The 18629-nt window shown below is 54.6% G+C and overlaps 5 protein-coding genes across 5 annotated transcripts; 2 read left to right on the forward strand and 3 right to left on the reverse strand.

Moving 5' to 3' along the window:
• Nucleotides 1-3937: 3937 nt before the first annotated feature.
• On the forward strand, nt 3938-5326 carry MAM_02013 (uncharacterized protein; the record flags this gene model as incomplete). Its single annotated transcript, XM_040820812.1, has 1 exon — nt 3938-5326. The coding sequence occupies one exon, from the start codon at nt 3938-3940 to the stop codon at nt 5324-5326; it is 1389 nt and encodes a 462-aa protein (XP_040681155.1).
• A 620-nt stretch (nt 5327-5946) lies between these two features.
• On the reverse strand, nt 5947-6420 carry MAM_02014 (peflin; the record flags this gene model as incomplete). The annotated part of the gene is made up of 1 exon (XM_040820813.1): nt 5947-6420. The coding sequence occupies one exon, from the start codon at nt 6418-6420 to the stop codon at nt 5947-5949; it is 474 nt and encodes a 157-aa protein (XP_040681156.1).
• Nucleotides 6421-8085: 1665 nt separating this feature from the next.
• MAM_02015 (ChaC-like protein) lies at nt 8086-9053 on the forward strand (the record flags this gene model as incomplete). Its single annotated transcript, XM_040820814.1, has 2 exons — nt 8086-8150; nt 8576-9053. The coding sequence occupies 2 exons, from the start codon at nt 8086-8088 to the stop codon at nt 9051-9053; spliced, it is 543 nt and encodes a 180-aa protein (XP_040681157.1).
• Nucleotides 9054-9808: 755 nt separating this feature from the next.
• On the reverse strand, nt 9809-10800 carry MAM_02016 (cold response protein 2; the record flags this gene model as incomplete). Its single annotated transcript, XM_040820815.1, has 5 exons — nt 9809-9921; nt 9987-10234; nt 10325-10431; nt 10591-10672; nt 10781-10800. The coding sequence occupies 5 exons, from the start codon at nt 10798-10800 to the stop codon at nt 9809-9811; spliced, it is 570 nt and encodes a 189-aa protein (XP_040681158.1).
• Nucleotides 10801-17595: 6795 nt separating this feature from the next.
• On the reverse strand, nt 17596-18627 carry MAM_02017 (citrate lyase subunit beta (Citrate (pro-3S)-lyase subunit beta); the record flags this gene model as incomplete). The annotated part of the gene is made up of 2 exons (XM_040820816.1): nt 17596-18512; nt 18573-18627. The coding sequence occupies 2 exons, from the start codon at nt 18625-18627 to the stop codon at nt 17596-17598; spliced, it is 972 nt and encodes a 323-aa protein (XP_040681159.1).
• Nucleotides 18628-18629: the final 2 nt, after the last annotated feature.

Consider the following 18629-nt stretch of genomic DNA (forward strand, 5'->3'; position numbering starts at 1 on the left):
CACACCACCACCGCCAGTCTGGCCACTCGAGCAGACATCGCTTGCTTGCGCCGCCGCTGTCCATGTCGCCCGCCCATGCGGCCTCGTCTCAGCGCCCCGGCGGCCTTTCAGTGTCAATCAAGCCTAGGCCGGCTTGGTCGACAAAGACCACCGCCAATTGACCACCTGACGAGTAGCGCGCCGATTAACTCGTGTGGTTCCGAGCTTGTGCGCAAGACGGCGGAGGCTCGAGGTCCCCTTTTTACTTTCCCTTCCATGCGTCTGCCCCCCCGGTGCTCGAGTAATGACAGGGACCTCACCTCCAGGCGGCGAGCTGCGTCTCCGAGGCGGGCGGCCGGTCGACCTCTCCAGTCTCCAGGTACGTTGAACATGGACGTTGAGCTCATGTGGCCACCAGAAGTCCATCTGGAAGAGACCAGTAAAATGCACCGCAATAAGTTACAAGGTCGGATGGGTTTCTGAATTCTGCCACAAAGCTCAGTTTCTCTTGGCCTTGCTTGGCCCTTCGACGCTAGCCAGATCCCGCCGGCGCAAGTGAAGACCTCCAGCTGTCGCGACTCTCAACCCTGGACACTCCTCGCGCTCCCGACGCTCTGATGAAGCTTATGGGCGGCCGGGGCGTTCAGGAGGCGTCTGGCACAAACACCTGAAGCACTTTCAACACCAATGCTAGCGGATCGCAAACGTGTCTACTCCCTTCTCTGAGTGTACATGGTATTATTGAACAGCCTTGGGCCGTCTCCATTCGTCACGAGCCCGCCGGTTTGCTATTCAGCGGCACAATACATCCACAGTTGTATGTACTCCGTGCTCCGTACTCCGTACCCTCCGACTGACTCGGACTAGCTGATGGCGGCGGGTCCTGATGTCGAATTCCAAGGCTAGTCCATTTGGAGCCGCCGAAAGCGATCAGAAGAATAACTTTTCCCTACCTAGTACTCTCGGGCTTCTCTAGTAGCCTGCCACGCCGTTGGCCACGCCGTCTCCTGCCTTTTGCATCATCGGCGGGTGGCCATATCTAACTGCTGAGCTGCATGAGTAAAAAGGGGGAAGGGGGGGGGAATAGTGTTTGGAAAGCGAGCTGATGAACAGGCGAGATACTCCCCAGCTTGCCGAGCTCCATCGCAGCTTGCCCTAGCTTCGAGATCAAGAGCTGACCACCAGCTCCCCCAAGCTCCTGACCAGCGCCGTCGCCTACGGCGTCGGTCGGGGTGGTTGCAGTGCTCCAGCATCAGTCTTCTGTCCGGAATTCCATGTCAGTTTCGGTGCCATGTGGACAATTGACGGCTCCGTACATCATGTACCCTGTCAGTTTAGATTCGACGTCGCAGGAAGTTTGGGCGTGCAGCAATGATGCTGCGAGCTGTGACTACTATGTGGTGGCGACAACTGGTGGATCCGCGTGGGGCAAGGGGAGTTGAGAAATATTGCCGGCAGCACAGCAGCCAGAGCAGCCCAAAGCTCCCCGTGGAGACAATTACCGATTACCGGAGTGAGAGAATAACTGAATAACTCGCAACTCGAGATCCCAAGGCCCGCGGTAGACTTGTCGGGTGATTGATGCTACTGCGCGCAGCACTGAGGGCTCCCGTGGAATCGGGACTCTGGCCCGCTGACGTGGCAAATGGTGCCGGCATCGACAATCCGTGTCCAAGAACCGGAGTAGAGTGGACTCTAGTTTCCGGGTTGCCCCCTACTGCTCCCGCCAACTTTCGTAATGCGCGAGAAGTGTTCATGTGGACAGAAGTCGCCCCTGGTCCGCCTTGCCTGCAAGAGGAGCCTGTGCCGTCATGCAGAGAGGCCAGAGAATTTGCATGTGGAAGCATCGGCACAAAACGAATGGGACCAATATGGCATGCCTCTTTGGGGTTGGAGCAGGTCACCGGCCGGCGAGTCCGATCAGACAACGACCGCCACCGAAGCTCAAGCAGACTCCCCGACTCAATGACTAGAGCACTTCCGGCTGGCGGCTAATGATGGATGGGATGGTGGTGCACGGTGGCAAGCTGATAGCAATCGGCTCCGTGGCTCTTCGGACGTCGAGCCCGGATTCCCAGAGTATCAAGCCTCGCAGAACAGTATTGACGGTCAAGGCCCAGTCGACGCAGGCAAACACGGACGTACTCTGCACTTCCTTGCCTGCTGTTAGCCAGTGTTTCACCGCGACACAATGGCCAAGCCATTGCCCTCTTGACTTTCTACCGCGTACTACCCCTGGATCATTGTGAAGGAGGGATGGGCTGGATGGGCTTGTCTCGAGCTTCGACCCAGCCGCCAATGACCATCTAACGCGGCGTTCCAGGGCGTCGGGATGGATGATGGATGGAAGGGTGGACGGTGCAAGGGGCCGGGTTGACTTGGAGCTGCAAAGAAGACCTTTTAATGTTACCACGAGAGCTAAGGCCACTTGACCGCCTTGCACTGCTGACATCGTTTAGCACCCCAGCCAACAGTTGCCGCCAGGCCGTCCTGGCCGGCCTCACAGGCCATGAGTCGATTGCTTTGGCGCCAGCCAGGGTCCCCAGTACCTGCCAACTGCCAATATTGAGCCCTCGAAATGTTCCAGTAACCTTCTAATAGTACTTGAGGCATCAATCGGATTCTGCAGGTGTCCATCGCTGCCGAGGCGTCGCATCCACACCAAGTACTTAAGTACTTACCTAAGGTACTTACTTAACCACCCAAGTACGTGGGTAAATACCTGAATACTTTGGCTACTTAGGTATTAAGTACCTAGGTAAGTACCTAGGTAGGTGCTCCAACACGGAGGAGACCTGGGTCCAGTGCCTACTGGGAAGTACTTACGGAGTACCTACTTAAGTAAGTACCTAAGTAACCAACTCAAGTTCCCGCCCTGGTGGGTAAGCAGGTCTATCGGTGTCGTGACTGGGGCCTGTCACCGCCTGCGTACTAAGTACTTGAGTAAAAGACTGCTGAAGATAAGCCCAGCTGACAGCAGCTTTTATCGCAACTTGAACTGCCAGGCGGTGACCCCGCGTGTGTGTGGGTGGGAGGGCTGCATAGGCGCGGGGGCGCTTCCATGTCAGGTGGGGCGTCTCTCGGGAGGCCGAGTGATTCGTTGCGCCCTTCCCGACATTGAGAGCTCCAGAGAGCGTCATTCCTGCTCGCCATCAACTATCGCATCAACCAGCTTACTTAGATGCAGCCGAGCCAGCCTTGCCCTCACAAGACTACCAAAGCTGGCGACACAGCAGCATGAGATTATTTCATCCTGTTCCCTGTTCGTCTGCTTGCTGACACCATGTCGACTTGGAGGGCGAGAGCGGCCATGGATGACTCCGACTCGGGAACTAGTTTAAGGCTGTCTAGGAGGCTGGCTGGTATGCAACTGACCAAAGTGCAACCACCAGCACTGGTATGTTAATTTGTTGCCATGGAATTTGGGGTTGGTACTCCTCATCAAAGCCTTCCGTTGCAGCTCCCACGTTGAATTCCTCAGCTGTTCGGACGGGCGGCCTGCGCATACTGTCGTCGACCTCAACAAGAGAGGTTCTTTTTAGTCAACTTTTTCTCGCAGTACGACTGGGGATGGGAATCAAACCACCACTGAGCACATATATTCCATGCAAATAGATGAGCCGGATGGACATTCTAACGGCGTTAGATATGCTTCCGGACGCTGTTCCATACGCGACTTATTCTTGCAGTAGCCTCATCGACCCTCTCATACCAACATACTGTCGACAAAATGCTCCGAAGCACAGGGTCTTGGTTGCGCATAATGCCAACTGTGAAACACTCTGCAACATCTTGTCATTGTTTCGGCGAGCTACGCTTTTGTTGACCAGACAGGCAGCATGAGCCAAAACCCGCGGCTCATAACATCTGCCTCGTGCGCAGTTGTTTTGCCAGGCGGCTTTTTCATCCCCAAAAAGAGCCTCTTTGGCCATTCAAAACGCGCCCACCAGCCTCCAGAATGGCACTTAGCATTCGACAGCTGAATTGGGATGCATCATTCTTACTTACGTTTGAACCAGTTCGGTCTGATCCCATCGGTTGTGTAGGGGTGCCCCAGCTGTTCCGAATTCTCCTCGATCCGTGGCTTGTCGGACCGTCAAACATCTTCCACTCCAAATTTTCCTCTACGACTCATGTTCAGGGAGCATGCGTCTCAACGTTACGAGACCTACCTGAGCCTGACCTAGTTATCGTCAGTAATGGCCGCAGCGACCACTGCAATGAGGCTACCCTTCGGCAGCTCGCACCCTGCGGCACGAAGACGACCATACTAGCGGAGCCTACGGCGGCAAAACTAATTCGAAGCTGGGGATATTTCGATGAGAGGAAAATTGTCACCCTTCAGCGATGGCAGGACCCTCGACACACTGGCCGAGACACTGCCATTAGAATACCTATACGCTCTGGTGTGGCCGGCGGAGACGGAGGCCTCGTGACTGTTTCTTTCATTTCCCGGCGAAGAAATACGAAAGGGGTCGATTCGGCAATAGGAATAACGTACAGACCGACGCCCTCGGGACTATTAACCTCTCGATCGCCACCGCCCACAGCTTCCACTCGTGTCTCAACTCCTTCGTTAAAGTTTGCCTCAGGGACAGCGAGCCCAACCGACCTTTATACTCCCGAGACCCTCGACACGCCTACTTTACCACTGCTCCCAGCTTTGCCACCACTTAGACCTGCTGAAAGCCCCGTCAGTCACCCGTCCAAGGCAGGTCGATCCTTAGCCGCACTTCACGCCAGGAACCGGAGGGCATCTGGGGTATCCGTGATATTGTCTCCCCACGGCATCTCCTACAGCGCCATTGAGGGGTACGCAACCTCACACCTTGTCTCCGAAGCTACGCTGCCGCTCACAGCTCTTCTACATTGCTTTGATGCCATATCCCAGCCGTGGTGGCTCGGCGGCAACCTCACGAGTGGCTTTCACGACGGCCAAGAGATTATATCTAAGCTGGGTGCAAGAGCCTGGATCAGCACGTACGACGGAGACAAGTTTATCAGAGGCCTAGCCAAGCGTTTGACCCGGAGGAAGAAGTACAAGACTTATGAGGTGCGTCGCTTTGTGCACGGCGTGACGGCTGGCGTCCACGGCTCCCGTACAGCGGATTCCAAGAGAGGCGGAAAGATGGACAAGCCCACTGAAATCATGGCTCTCAACGTTGGTGAAGAAATCGTCCTGACGAGTGACGGGTTGTGGGTGTCGGAAGAAACGGCCGTCGTTGAACCAGGCTGCCTGAACCGTCACTTGAGTATTCCCTATCTGCTCTCTGCCAATGCCTGCGGGGAGGGCATAGGCTCGCAGTTCAGGGTCAGTCAACTCTGGCCGAGCATGTTTCTGGCTTAAAAGGCTCAGAGCTGTCCTGTTGTTCACACCTTGTTGCGCCAATATACGACGTCAGCGCTTCGATCGCGTCGCATAGCCGGCGGGAAATATGGTATGATACTCGTTTCTACCTTTTTGCCCTTTACGTCACGCATGCTCAGCCGCACTAATGTTTCATAAGCTCCAAGTCATCTGAGCCTGGCTTCATCCAGAGTACTTGATATTTAATACTCCGATATGAAATGGTGTTAATGTACTCCGTATCTTGCTCCAAATCCAGCCAAGTATTTGAAATGGGGTCGGTCTTGTCTGCTGCGGTAACAAGAATAATAAAAATGAAAATATAAAAAACAAACGAAAAAAATTAAAGAGAGCCACAATATCGCGCCACAACACACATTCCACTCGAGTAGCTCCTGCTTTAAGCTTCAGAGCGGCTCGTATCTCCGTTCGAAGGGTATCATCCACCCCAAAAGCTTGGATCACTAGCCAACCAGTCATCAATCCCAACCATTTGCCCTCTGTGAATGTCCTAATTCCCATGCATTGTGTTTCATGACATGTTCTCATTCACCCAGCTCAATTTTGATTTTTTGATTTTTTTTTTGATTTTTTTTTTTTTTTTTTCCCCCCTCCAGTCCCTACTTGAGCTGTCTCAAGATTTCGCTCAAAAAGTCCTCAAAACTCAGCGTGATGAAGCCGTCCCGGTCGTCGTCGTACTTCTTGAAAACATCCGTCATGCGCTTGAGCGAGATGCAGCTCTGCACAAACAGATCGAAACTCATGACGCCCTCGTTGCGCTTATCGTAAGTGCGGAAGAGCAATTCGACAAACTGGGGGCTGAGGCGGTAGCGGAACGCGATCAGGGCATCGGTGAACTCCTGGAGAGAGATGTTGCCGCTGCGATCGACGTCGAAGCGGTCGAACAGGGTACGCCAAGAGGCAAGGAAGGACCATAGTCCGCAAAACTCCTCAAAGTTGATGGTGCCGCTGCGATCAGAGTCGAACATGCGAATCATCATCCGGACGGTTTGAATGTCAAACGCTGTCCAGTCGCCGTTCACGAGAGCTGCCGAGAGTTCCTTTTCGGAGAGCTGGCCGGTGTCTAGCGGCATGTCAGCGATGTCACGCCGAGAGGGTCTCGTTTTTGTTCAACATGGCGGAATGACAACCTCGGCCGGCCTGCGTGTGCGCGGTGGCCGCACTTCTGGTTGTCAAGTTTCTGAAAAACTTACTGTCCTTGTCTACAGCCCGGAAGAGCGGCAGCAGTGTCGAGTCGGGGCCAGACGCGGAATCTGGGGTCGGCGGGGGTGCCGAGTGGTTCTGTGGTGGTGTTGGGCGACTTTGAGGCTGGGAAGCAGGTCGAGGTGCGGCCGGTCCGGGTGCATGGCTGGAGCCGCAATGAAAGGTTTGGCCGTGGGCTGGCTGAGGATGGGGCGCGGAGTAACTGGCTCTCGGGATTGCTGGAGGGGGTTTCTTTTCGTAACGGCTTTGCTGGTGCGTCTGCGGCGGCGAGGAGCCAGACTTCTAGAGAGGTTGAGAAGAAAGATTGGGTTAACATGTGTGTTTTGGACGGCCAAGGCGCGTGTAGAGCGAGAGCGCCTCTTGTCTCCGCGCGGCCATGTAAATTTGACTCCCGGACGAAATTGAATGACCTACTCGTTCGGGCTCGGGGAAACTTGTGGACGGGAGAGAGAGCGTTAACAAACACATGTCATGGGGTTCGATGTGCGGTATCGCGAAGCAACGATGAGGGGTCGAATTGGTACCTGGGCAAGGCATCTGGATCGAAGGGCCGGTTGTATGCCATGGTGCAGCAGTCCTTTGCTTGACTGACGTACAGCGGGGATGGCCAAGGCTGGGGTAGAAATGAGCGAAACGGCCAGGGTGCCGAACTGCTTTATACAGACGGACAAGCAGCAGGGCTGATTCAGGCTTTGTGTTTGACTGAGGCTGAGAAGAGACGTTCGGTTCGGTTCCAACTGCGTACTTAACCAAGCATCAAGGTCCATTGTTTGCCCCAGCTGCTCCGAATTATGGAGTCTGTAGCCCGAGCGTCACCAACATTGCGCCAAGTGCCCAAGAAGTACAAGTAGGTAAGTACCTACTTCTTAGGCAGGGCATGTACTTGGCAGGACACGCCCGAGACACCACATGTCCACCACCACCACTGTGCCCGCAGATGGCCAGCACCTGCATGGGGTGCCGACAGCCGGGTCGCGGGTCCGCCCGGCGATGAACTACATTGATTCGAGAAGTTTCGTGTTTGTTCAACTACCAGGCGGCAGATGGGTTGGGCATGCCGCTCCCATTGACACCGGCGGACGTCTAAACTCTATGAGCGCATACCTAGGTACTTACTTACCCAGATACCTAGGTGCCCATGAGGCTATGTAGGACGCGTGGGCCACGCGCGCGGCCCCGATTTCCAACGGCAGCAGAACTACTACAAGGTGCTTTAAAATCATTACATGCTGGTTCAAAGCTGTCTTGTCATGGCTGATGAAGCTGAGGCTGGTCCAAAGAACACCTCGGTACCCCCCCGCGCGCGCTATAGAGACGTACCTAGCAACTTGAGTATGGGCTATGGAGACGATGACGATCGTGCCTTCCCCTGGCAATCACGTTGTCGCCCCACTTCACATCAATGGGTCTGGGGCCTCCGAGAAGCCGCCCGGCCCTGGCTAATAAAACATCTGCCATGATATCAAGCTGCAAGGAGCACCACGGTTCCTCATCTACTCTGTGGCTGCCTTTCTGGCTGTAACAAGGTAGTTACCATGCCCGCCACGGCCAACACAACCGATTACGAGACTGCATCCGAGTTCTGGCTCTTCGGCTACGGGTAAGTCCCTTGGTATCCTGTTCTTCTATCCGCTTGATCTGCTTCCACATAGCTAATTGCACCGGCTACTGCAGGAGTCTCATATGGAAACCGCCGCCACACTTTGGTACATACATGCTATGTCCTCTTCGTCCTTCCATGGACGACCCCGTGCACGTGCATCAATGTAAACTGACCGTCTCGTTCTTGGGTGCCGCCAGATAGAAGAGTTCCGGGCTGGGTAAATGGTTATGTCAGGAGATTCTGGCAGGTATGTACAAGGAATCAGGAAACATACTCGCCCCCGCCTTGAGTCTCTACTTACACATCCTCATCGCCAGGCAAGGTTGGTCTCACGCTCCTCCTTGGGCTACATGATGGCGACAATTGTCCGATGTCCCCCCTCCCCCTTTTTCCCCCTTTTCCAACTTTTGACCCATTTCTAGTGAGGACCACCGTGGTACGCCAGAGGCCCCTGGTCGGGTTGTCACCCTGATCGAGCGCTCTTACTGGGAGAAGCTGACAGACCACCACGATTCGGCGCCAGAAAAGGTCTGGGGGGTCGCGTATCGTATCGTGCCGGAAAAAGTGTCTGAAGTCAAGGAGTACCTGGATATCAGAGAGATCAACGGCTACTCCATCCACTACACACCTTTTTATCCCGCCGACGGGTCAACGCCAATGAAGACTCTGGTGTACATTGGCACGCCAGATAATGAGCAATTCGTCGGCCCTCAAGATCCCCAGGCGCTGGCACGGCATATCTTCAACAGCAAAGGCCCAAGCGGTCTGAACAAAGACTATCTTTACGGCCTTGAGCTTGCCCTCAATGAGTTGTCTCCGGATAGTGGAGATCATCATGTCAGCGACTTGGCACAACGCGTTCGAGCTCTCGAACAATCGGTCAACGGAACTTCATCCTAGGGTCGAACAAGCGGGGCTCACTTCAGTGTTTTTTTAATCTCGACCTCCTCGGCAATTAGTATACAGGAAGCCTGCCGACTCGGGATAGACGCTTACATATAAAACGGCATGCTTTTTATAGACAACCCCACGGAGCGAGAAACACCTTTTTTTTTAAACCCTATCCTTTTACTTTCTTCAATCTGGTGATGTGGACTAGCTTTTGCCGCGCAACCCTGTTCTCTCCTCCCTCCATCCAATAGATGCAGCCTGCTCCTCAGCGTGGTTTGTTTATCATCTTCGCAATCGAATTTGTTGGCCGTCACTTCTGTTTAAGTCGCATTTGGCAGGTAGTTATAGACCATTATCGCATCGCCGCCGTTTCTTTTCAGTGGACGTATTCCAACCCTCTTCGGATACTCAAAAAATAGGCAGGAAAGGGACATTGTCCCTATGCAAATAAGACGGAGAGATGCACTAAAACAGGGCACCAGAGTGAACATGCAGCTTCAATTGAGCCGGCGCCAATGTACCGAAAACTAGCGGAAAAGCCAGGATGGCCGGCCAGCCCAGATATCGGGACATTTGAGCGGAATTTCACCCCGTCTCTCCAAGCCCTCATCCCTAGCCCCTGCCCTTACACCACACCCCAAAACGCCTTATGGAGATAGCGTGTCGAGAGAAGTCGAAGGCGTGGAACACCGTTCAGCCCTTCTGCTTGGCAACCTCTCGTGTCGGAAGCATGGCATGATACGCGCTATCCCCAGACACCAACGTTAATACCCCCTCCCACCCTGAGGAGGCGGTTGAGCAGGAGGCTGGTGCTGCTGCGACATGGGAACTGGCTGCTGAGAGGGGTCTGCGTATCCGTATTGCGGAACGCCGTATGCTGCACTCATTGTTAACCTATGCGCCCGAGAAGGAATACAGGGTCAGGAGATCGGATAGGCGTACCCTGAGGAGGCATGCCGTAGCCCGGCTGAGGTTGAGGGTAAGGCCGACCATATGCTACCGCAGCGGGTGCGTACATCTGAGGAGCGACGACTGGATAGGCAGGAGGCTGCTGCGGCAGACCGTAAGGCATCGGTGTCCCGTAGCCTCCCCTTCCTCCAAATGCCGCGCCTCCTCCTCGACCACCCCCATAACCGCCGCGAGAGCTATTGTCAGACGCTTTGTCCACGCGAATCGTTCGACCGTCAAATCTAAATCCAATATTAGAAACCGGGTCAAACCGGGCGACCAATCAAGCACTCGGTCCGTGACGACAGAGAAGAAGCGAAAGGGGCTCGTACTCGACGTTGTTCATGGCAGCTATAGCGTTCTGGGCATCACTCTCTTGGGTGTAGCGCACAAAACCAAAGCCGCGGCTGCGAAGAGTATCTCGATCCTTAACCACCACCTTCACGCGCAGAGACAAACTCAAATTAGAAAACGATCTTGACGCACTTTGAACGAAGCAAACGAGGGTGTCATTGAGAGGTTGGAACAGCGATCATGATCCGCGCGCAGGCCAAAAGACTCTGAAACACCACAAATGAAAGGAACAGAACAAACATACCGCTTCTTCAACAGCGCCAAACTCCTCAAACTTCTGGCGAAGAGTGGCCGTTTCGGTATGCCATGCGAGGCCGCTTTCTACGCTGTCAGTTGGTGGCTTTTTTTTTCGGCGGCGGCGGCGGTGACACGATGCTGTGGGGAAGGTTTTTGACCGAGGGGGGAATTCCGATGAGTTATCTGTCTGTGCTTACCCGATGAATAGCTTCGACATGGCCAATATGTTGTTGCGCTTATCTCTCGTCTCAGTTCTATGCGACGGGGTCAGACGATGGATGGGAGGGTAGAAATGGAACGGCGGTGGTGTGAGTGTTTCTTGAAAGGACGTAAACGCAAGGCTGCGGATGAAGGGATTGATATTGGGGAGAGGCTTGAGGGCGATGCGAACACCAAGGCGGCTGAGGAAGGGTACGTGTTTTCTCTAGGCAAGGTTGGCCGTTTGGAAAATAGAAGACATGCGACAACGACTAGCAACTAGTCGGAGATATGGACTGAGCTATGAGCCAAAATTGGCCGACTCCCCCGCCTGCCGGCTGCCGTGGCTCAGAGGAGGCGTTTGCCGAGGGCTGGACAGGGTCTAGCACTCGGAACAGCACTCGGAACCCTGCGCCAAGTGTCGCGGGGAGCAGGACGGCGGTTTGAACCTACCTCAGCGTACGGTCGGGTTGGAGGCCGGATGGACGAGGACGAAATTGTGGGCGCGGCAGCGAAGTCGCGTGGGCGATGCTGGTATAAGGAGAAGGCCAAGTGCCGTCGATGAAGTGCGCTGCTGCAGTCCTGCGAGCTGCGAGTTTAATCTCCAGACTGCAGCGAACAATGGGTGAAGAGCCCCAGGTCCACTTGGCCGGCGCACAGCACACTGCCGAGTCGCCATGGCGTGCAGAGAGAGGAGAGGACAATGTGTTCAGAGAGTCCATGATGGGCTCTGCTCTGCTGATCTCATCAGCGTTAGGGATCGCCGCCGAAATGCAGCGGGACAATGTGCTGCGCTAACGCCGGCCTCGAGGCTTTTGACTGGACCGAGTTCCCACAACGAGGCGAAGTACCATTTCTGGAGCGTCAACTTCCGTCGGCCTTTGTAGAACGAGGCAGCTAGTTGCTTTGCAGGGCAAATTACGAGTACTGAAACCTCTAGTCTGCGGTTGGAGGGCCGGACTAGCGGCGAGGCAGATTGCCGGCTCGAAACGCCGTACGGTCAGGCGACTGGCTGGTGCTTGCTTGCTTGCTTGCTTGCTTGCTTGCTTGCTCGCTCGCTTGCTCGCTTGCTTGACTTGACTTGTTGCTTCTCGGCTCGACTCGCGCCGTTGGGTTCGGGTCGGGTGTTGGTGTTGGGTTGGTTCTGGTTTGGGTCGACGTGGGGTCCAAAGCGCTTCGGGAGTTGGGGACGCACCCGCGTGGGCAGGCAGCAGCGGCCGGGCGGATGGTGCGGCTCGGCCTGCTGTCGAAACAGCAACAGAGGGCGGCATGTGTCTTGTCTTGTTTTAATCAAAGGACCAGAGGCCTGTCTGCATTCACAAGTCGAGGCCAAGGCAATCCGAGCCAGCCAGCCAGCCAGCCAGACGAACGAACCGTGACTGCTGGTCGGCATAGACCTCCTCTGGGGACCAAGATAATCACTGGCAGACGAAATGGTTCCAATATTCTCACAAGACACGGACACTTCAGCATACACGTGTGCTGACCGGAGCCGAACAGGGAAAAGGGTCAGAATGAGGCCTTCCACACGGTTATAAATCGTCTTCGCATCGACTGACTCTGGACAAGTGGAGGAAGCTGCCTAGCTTCGCCCACATCCTCTGTCGACACACAAGGGCCCGGCCTTGTCGACAAGGGCTCGTAATGCTCTTGTAAAAGTGACTAGGAGTCGGTCCACACATCCCATACTCTAAAAGCTAAAAACGAGAACCCTCACTAATACAAATGCACAGCGTGGACAGGACGACGTGCCAGCCCCTCTGCCACCATCCGGAGAGACAAGTCGCTGGCAAGTGCAAAGCGTCATGTTTCTTCACTTCAGTTTACAATCACCTTGCTGCTTCGTGGCATTTCATGTCACTCGAATGGACCGTCACGGTCATTTTTGCTCAGGGGGAAATGGTTGTCTGTGGGCGTGTCAGTGGACGATCCCGCGTCTCAAACCCTGGAGGAAGCAGCACGTCCAGGGGTGAAAGCCAGGGTCAAAACAGCAGATGCTCACTGACCTAGTAGTTCCCAGGCGCCCGCCGAGGCACCTGCAGTGTCCGTCCTCGTTTGAGGACAAGCTCAAGGGAGGGAGAGGCATGATTGACTGTCTCTGAGCACGACCCTGCAGCAAGCCACCGTCGACGCGTGTCGATTCCCAAACAGATCGAGCAGCCCACCACAAGATATAGCTCAAATTGACCAACCCCAGGACGCGTGCGGCCATCCCATAAGAAGTCGGTGGTGGGGAGGGGGAGGGGGGGCGAAGCGCATGTGGCCTTGCGACGGCAGCCGACTTGCTGGTAGGGGTCTCTACGAGTGTCTGTCGACGTTCACGGGCTCCACGACTCCGCCATGAAGTGAGGTGGCCTGGATCATTGATGTCGACGAACGTCTGTCCCTCATGGCGGCTTGACGAAACGAATCATCTCCATCAACAGGTCCAACAGCGTAGCACTTCAGGGCAGCAAGGTACGGATTTGAGGAGTCTCGCAAGTCGAGGCTCGTCTATTTCACGTGGCCCGTACCACTCAGCTTGGTTTGGCACCCGATGGGCCCCGGTCACTCGCACTGAGTAGATGGAAAGCATCGTATGCTCCTGTGTCAATATAATGTTGGAGGCTATTCTCCCTGCCATGATCCTTTTCAGTATCAAAACACTTGTATGGAGCGCGCGACGACGAGGGTCAATCGTAGTCCGACACAGCAGGTCATGTGTTCACCGTCTCATGCGCCATCTAATCGGAGGGTTCCAAAAATATTCTGCTACAAGCCTCCAACAGCCTCGTCTGGCGGCAACAAGCAAGGGTCCAGGTTCTGCGTTGCATTGTGGGACTTTTGATTTGCATTAGTGTGGTTGTACCGAGTAGTTAATCTGGGAGGGATTCCCAACGGAGTGCTACGTGCATGCGGCCGAGCTCGAAACAAATCAGGTTTCCTGGAACAAGATTCCTTTTTTTCCAGCTTGGAAGCTGCAGGGTTCTGGCGCCATCAGTAGCAGTGGCGCTGCTCCATGCCCAACATGTGCAAATCCGGGGATGGAGTATCTTGGCTGGACGCCTACTATTTCCGGCACCAACATGGCAAGACGAAAGAGACATTGCTCCCGTAATTGAGACAAACGAGACTGGGCGGCTGCCATGGAACTCGAAACGTTTGCGCGTATCTCCATTTGGGCGACACAACATCACCGAGAAGGACCAAGACGGTTCCGAACTTGTTTACTCCCTCGTTCCTTCCATTCTTTTCCGCAAGCTTGGAGCGCCCCGTCATCAGGTGTGTCTTGGAAGCAGGCACAGGACATGTCGCCCAAAGGTTGATACTTTTTCCCCTTCCGAAGTCGGCAGCTGCCTCTATATCTGGAGCATCAAACACAATCAACTCGATGCAAACATGCGGAAGCCTTGGGCAACCTTTTTTTCTTTTCTTTTTTTTTTTGGTCTCCTTCTCCTTCTCTCGCACCCCGCTCGGAGCTCTGTCTGTAGCGACATTCCTGCGGTTTCATTCAGCAAGGTAGGGTTGAGAAGCTCGTCTTTGCGCTGTCATAGTTGCCATAGCTGACATCGCAGGTGCTCATGCTTGCCAGCGATTTGAAGATTCAACCGTACTTGCTCTTTCGACGTGACGACAACGGTCAAACTGCTGGTTCGCGACAGCCTCGAACGAGTTGACGTTTGAACTCCAATATGCCGAATCACTCTCACCTGCCTCCAACAGATGGTAGTGAGCAAAGGTCTCAAAACCATGACAACGGCAGCTTCTGCCTGCCCAGCCGTCGGAAATCAGTCCCATTCTCAAGCCCAAAACCGGTTCTCGTAGAGACGTGGCTGGAGAGTGTCCGATCGGGATGTCTCGGTGCAGCAAGTCAAAACAATGATCCCGTAGGCATTTCACGGGACAAAGCTGGGCCTCAAAGAACTCCTTATCTCCCATTCGGCCATGAGCCTGACGAGCGTTTGCAAAGGGAACAGACCTCAGCTTGCAGTTCGGAGTTGTTTATACCAGCCAGCCCTTGTGTTCAGAACAGCCCGAATTCATCAGCTCATCGACAGATGCTTGAGCAATCAGAGCTGGAGTTGTTACGGAAAGGGGGCAGATTTAGATCCGAAAGGTCAAGACGCTACTTCAATCCTGCCCCCGGGCCCCAGAAGCGCAATGTTTGTGATGAATTTCAGCGCCAAACACGGCGCAAGACTCGAGACAGCAGATACGACATCAAACACACGGCGATGGAGGACCAAGAATATGCAGATGGGCTGGCCCGTCGCCAGGACAGTCCTAGAATGCGTCAAAAACGTAGGGTACGTTCCGGAAAGGAAATAATGAAGAACTTTACATCTGATGCAGTAAAGAAAGGGCCCCTCATCGTAAGTTGGCTCCTTAGGATTCTGCTTGCACTTCTGACCAGAGACCAGATGAAACCTCATGTTGCAGAGGACTTGTCTCCCAGTTCTGCTCTGCACTTGCTCCCCGAAGAGAGATGTTGGAATAACATCACTTGTATGCCCAAACCCGTGGTTGATTTTTTTTTTTAGAACTGAAACTGACTTTGCCTATCTCTTGAAGTGACAGACCTCTCCTTCAACAATTTTGACTTGAGTCTCTCGAAGACGAAATCGAGTACATTTAGCGCCGCAGATATTGATAACTCAAGTAGAAAATTCAATAGGCTCCCTGAGCCGGATGCATTTGTGTCCACGAAGAGAGAGAAACAAGGAAATTGGGATGAAAGGTGGAAAGTGAACCACGGACGGTTTTTCAGTACACCAGAACACTTCGCTGCCATGTCCAACGCATGTCTGACTTCCCACGGCGAGGAGATGGATATGGGATATACAGCCAGCCCAATCGGAACAGCATCCTTGATATTAGACAATCAGACCACTCAAGATTCAGACAGGTTCTTGTGGAAGAAGAATCAACATAGGCCCATAATGCGCGCCACAAATTCCCGGCAGTCCAGGATCCATCGCTCGCCATCAATGAATGGGCCAAGACAACGTGACAGCGTCATTGTGGACGAAGCACTCAACCCTTCGCGACACCTTGCGTATGAAGACAGCCAATGTGGCGGCAAGTACGACTTGGCAAGAGTTTCTGCACCGATGTTTCGGACAAAGCCCAACAGCCCAACGGGTTGGGCGGAGAGCGTTTTCCCATGCATTGGGCGAATGCGCCGTCAAACTACATGTAATCCCGGCTGCCGCACAACAGAACGCGAGTTGTATGGATTCGAGAGCTTCGAGACAAGAACGGATGAGCAGATGTCCCCTTGCGATTCTTATCGTGGGCGTGCAGCGAATCGAGCCTCTGGCACATTTGCTTTAACAAGAGGACGCTTGGAACATGGAACAGAGCTTTTACAAAATGATGACTCGATTCTCACACCCGACCCCAACAATGACTTCCACGACAGCTGCGCCCAGTGTCTTGGCGATGATTTCCACCATCTTCACAGGGCCAAAGACTCGCGCTTCCTAGACGATGCGCAAGGTAAAAAGGCAAACAAACATCCTAGCAGTGAGCGTTGGAGAGACGTGGGTACACAGAGGCAAGGGAGTGGCATGCAAAAAGGTAAATTTGCTCCGTCAAGGGAAAACATCCATGACTCGGCGCTCTACGAAGCACATGAGCTGCCGTACAGCTCAGCCTTCAGGCTATGTTGATGCACAAAGTTGTGCATTCATGCCAGCAAAATCGCTAGGCATTCTCTCAAACAAGATGCTTGCGCGTGTACAGCACGCAGCCTGGGCGAGCAGTATGTCGATATCATGTCGTAAAGGATGACTCCGTCAGTCACACCTTTAGGGCATGAGTTCAGCTCCGGCTGAGAACAGTCAGATGTCTACAAGACGTTTCTACGTTTATCAGACTGCGGACGGTCCGACGAGCGCCGTTTAATCCACGGGCTGTTGACAACATGTGATTCCATCACCTCGGCCACAAAATGGATCCCCTCAGTCTTGCAGACAGAGTTGACCTTGTTAAAATACAGTGCTATTGCGGTTCCGCATGCTTTAGTATCAAGTCTCTCCTATCAGCCTTCCCAGCATGGCATCTTGGAAGGGCAGGTGACAAATCGGGTTGCGCTTTCAAGTTGGTCTTGGTCGAGGCGTTCGCCTTGCCATGAATATGGCCTTGACACTCACAAGCATAGTCTACAACAAAATGCTACTCTTATTGTTGGAGTGATGCGTCCGAAATAACCATTGTGTGCAGGTGTTTTCAGAAGCCACGGTCGGGAACCCCGTCACTTCTTCACGCAGTTGGGCTACCTGTCCGTTTGTCAAGTCTGTCTCATGGCTCATGACTAGACGGTTGTGCCGGTGCCGTGCTGTACGATTCTGCGTGCAATAATGTAGTGTGCGCTGAGATGGCATTGGAGGATGGGTTCCTGGGCTTGTCATTGACGTATCTGACTGACCGGAGCAGAAGTCCTGGAGGTTTTGGACAGATCTTTTCTCGAGAAACCATGTACTCGCCCACATTCTCGCTGCTGTAAAATCAGGTGTAACATGGCCAAGAGATGACGGTCATTCAGCGACCCTGTCTCAGCGAGAAGAATGGGGTGATGAATGAAGGCCTTGGGCGAAAACTGTGACTAGAATGGTTATTCGATGCCAGTGGTCTTGCTCGGCCTCTGCCCTCTCTGGCCGGTCCAGGCCTGGATGGACAAATCATCAATGACGACGACCGCCACGGACCTGGGTCAATATCTGTGCCTGCTCCAACGGCTATTATCCCTGACCGACAAGGCTCGTCCGTCTTGTACAAATAAAGTGTGCCTTGGCATCGGCTGCAACTTGTGCACTGGCCTCACGGGTTTTGCTCATTCAGGTTCTTGATCGCTCCACTTGCGCCTCAGACCAGCAACGTCAAATGCGCACTGCTCGGCTCTGGCAATGACGGCTCGCGCCTTGCCAACAACCGGAGCGTCGATCATCTTGCCATCCAAGGCCCACGCGCCCCTGCCCGAGGCCGCAGCTTTCTTGTCCGCAATCACCACCCGCGTCGCCCACGCAACTTCATCCTGGCTCGGGGCAAACAACCTCTGCACCGTTTCCACCTGGTCGGGATGTATGCACTGCTTGCCGTTGAACCCCATTGCCTTGCCGCCGGCGCATTCCTCGGAAAGCCTCCTGATGCCCTCGTCGCCACGGTAGGACGTACACACCAGATCGATGGCGCTGGGCAGACCGGCGGCCCTGGCGGCGGTGACGATTGCGGAACGGGCATACAGGAACTCGTTCAGAGACGGCGTCCTCGTAATGGACAAGTCGAGGGCGAAGTCCTCGGCGGCGAATATCAGGCCGCTCAGGTAGGGGGAGGCGCGGCAGATGCTGGAGAGGTCCATGACGGCGCGGGCCGACTCGATCAGGGCGATGATCTTGACGGGACTGCTCGAGGCGGCGGCGTGCCTTTCCGGGGCGGCATGGCGCAGGACGTCGGACACAAAGGTCAAATCGGCGGCCGACCCAACTTTGGGCACGACAATGGCGTCGACGAGGGGCACCGGAGACAGCGTCGTCAGGTCATCGAGGGCGAGGGCGGAGGAGACGGCGTTGACGCGGACGGCGAGCTCGGAGATGGATGGCGGGCGAGCCGTCAGGGATGAAAGATGCGACTTGAGCTGTTGCCGGGCCTGTGGCTTGAGAGAGGGTGTGACTGAATCCTCGAGGTCGTAGGTTATATTGTCCGAGGCGAGGCCCAGCGACTTGGCGAGCATCTTTTGCGAAGAGGAGGGGACTGGGCGAGATTTAAGTTGCGAGGACAATGACGGGCGTGGTGGACGGAGCGTCTGCTTACCATAAAGAAGAGACCGTCGAAGAATGGTCGTCGACGCCGCTGCGGCTGTGGCCATGG

This window comes from Metarhizium album (assembly GCF_000804445.1).
Source record: "Metarhizium album ARSEF 1941 chromosome Unknown scaffold_3, whole genome shotgun sequence".
Classification (NCBI taxonomy): Eukaryota; Fungi; Ascomycota; class Sordariomycetes; order Hypocreales; family Clavicipitaceae; genus Metarhizium; species Metarhizium album.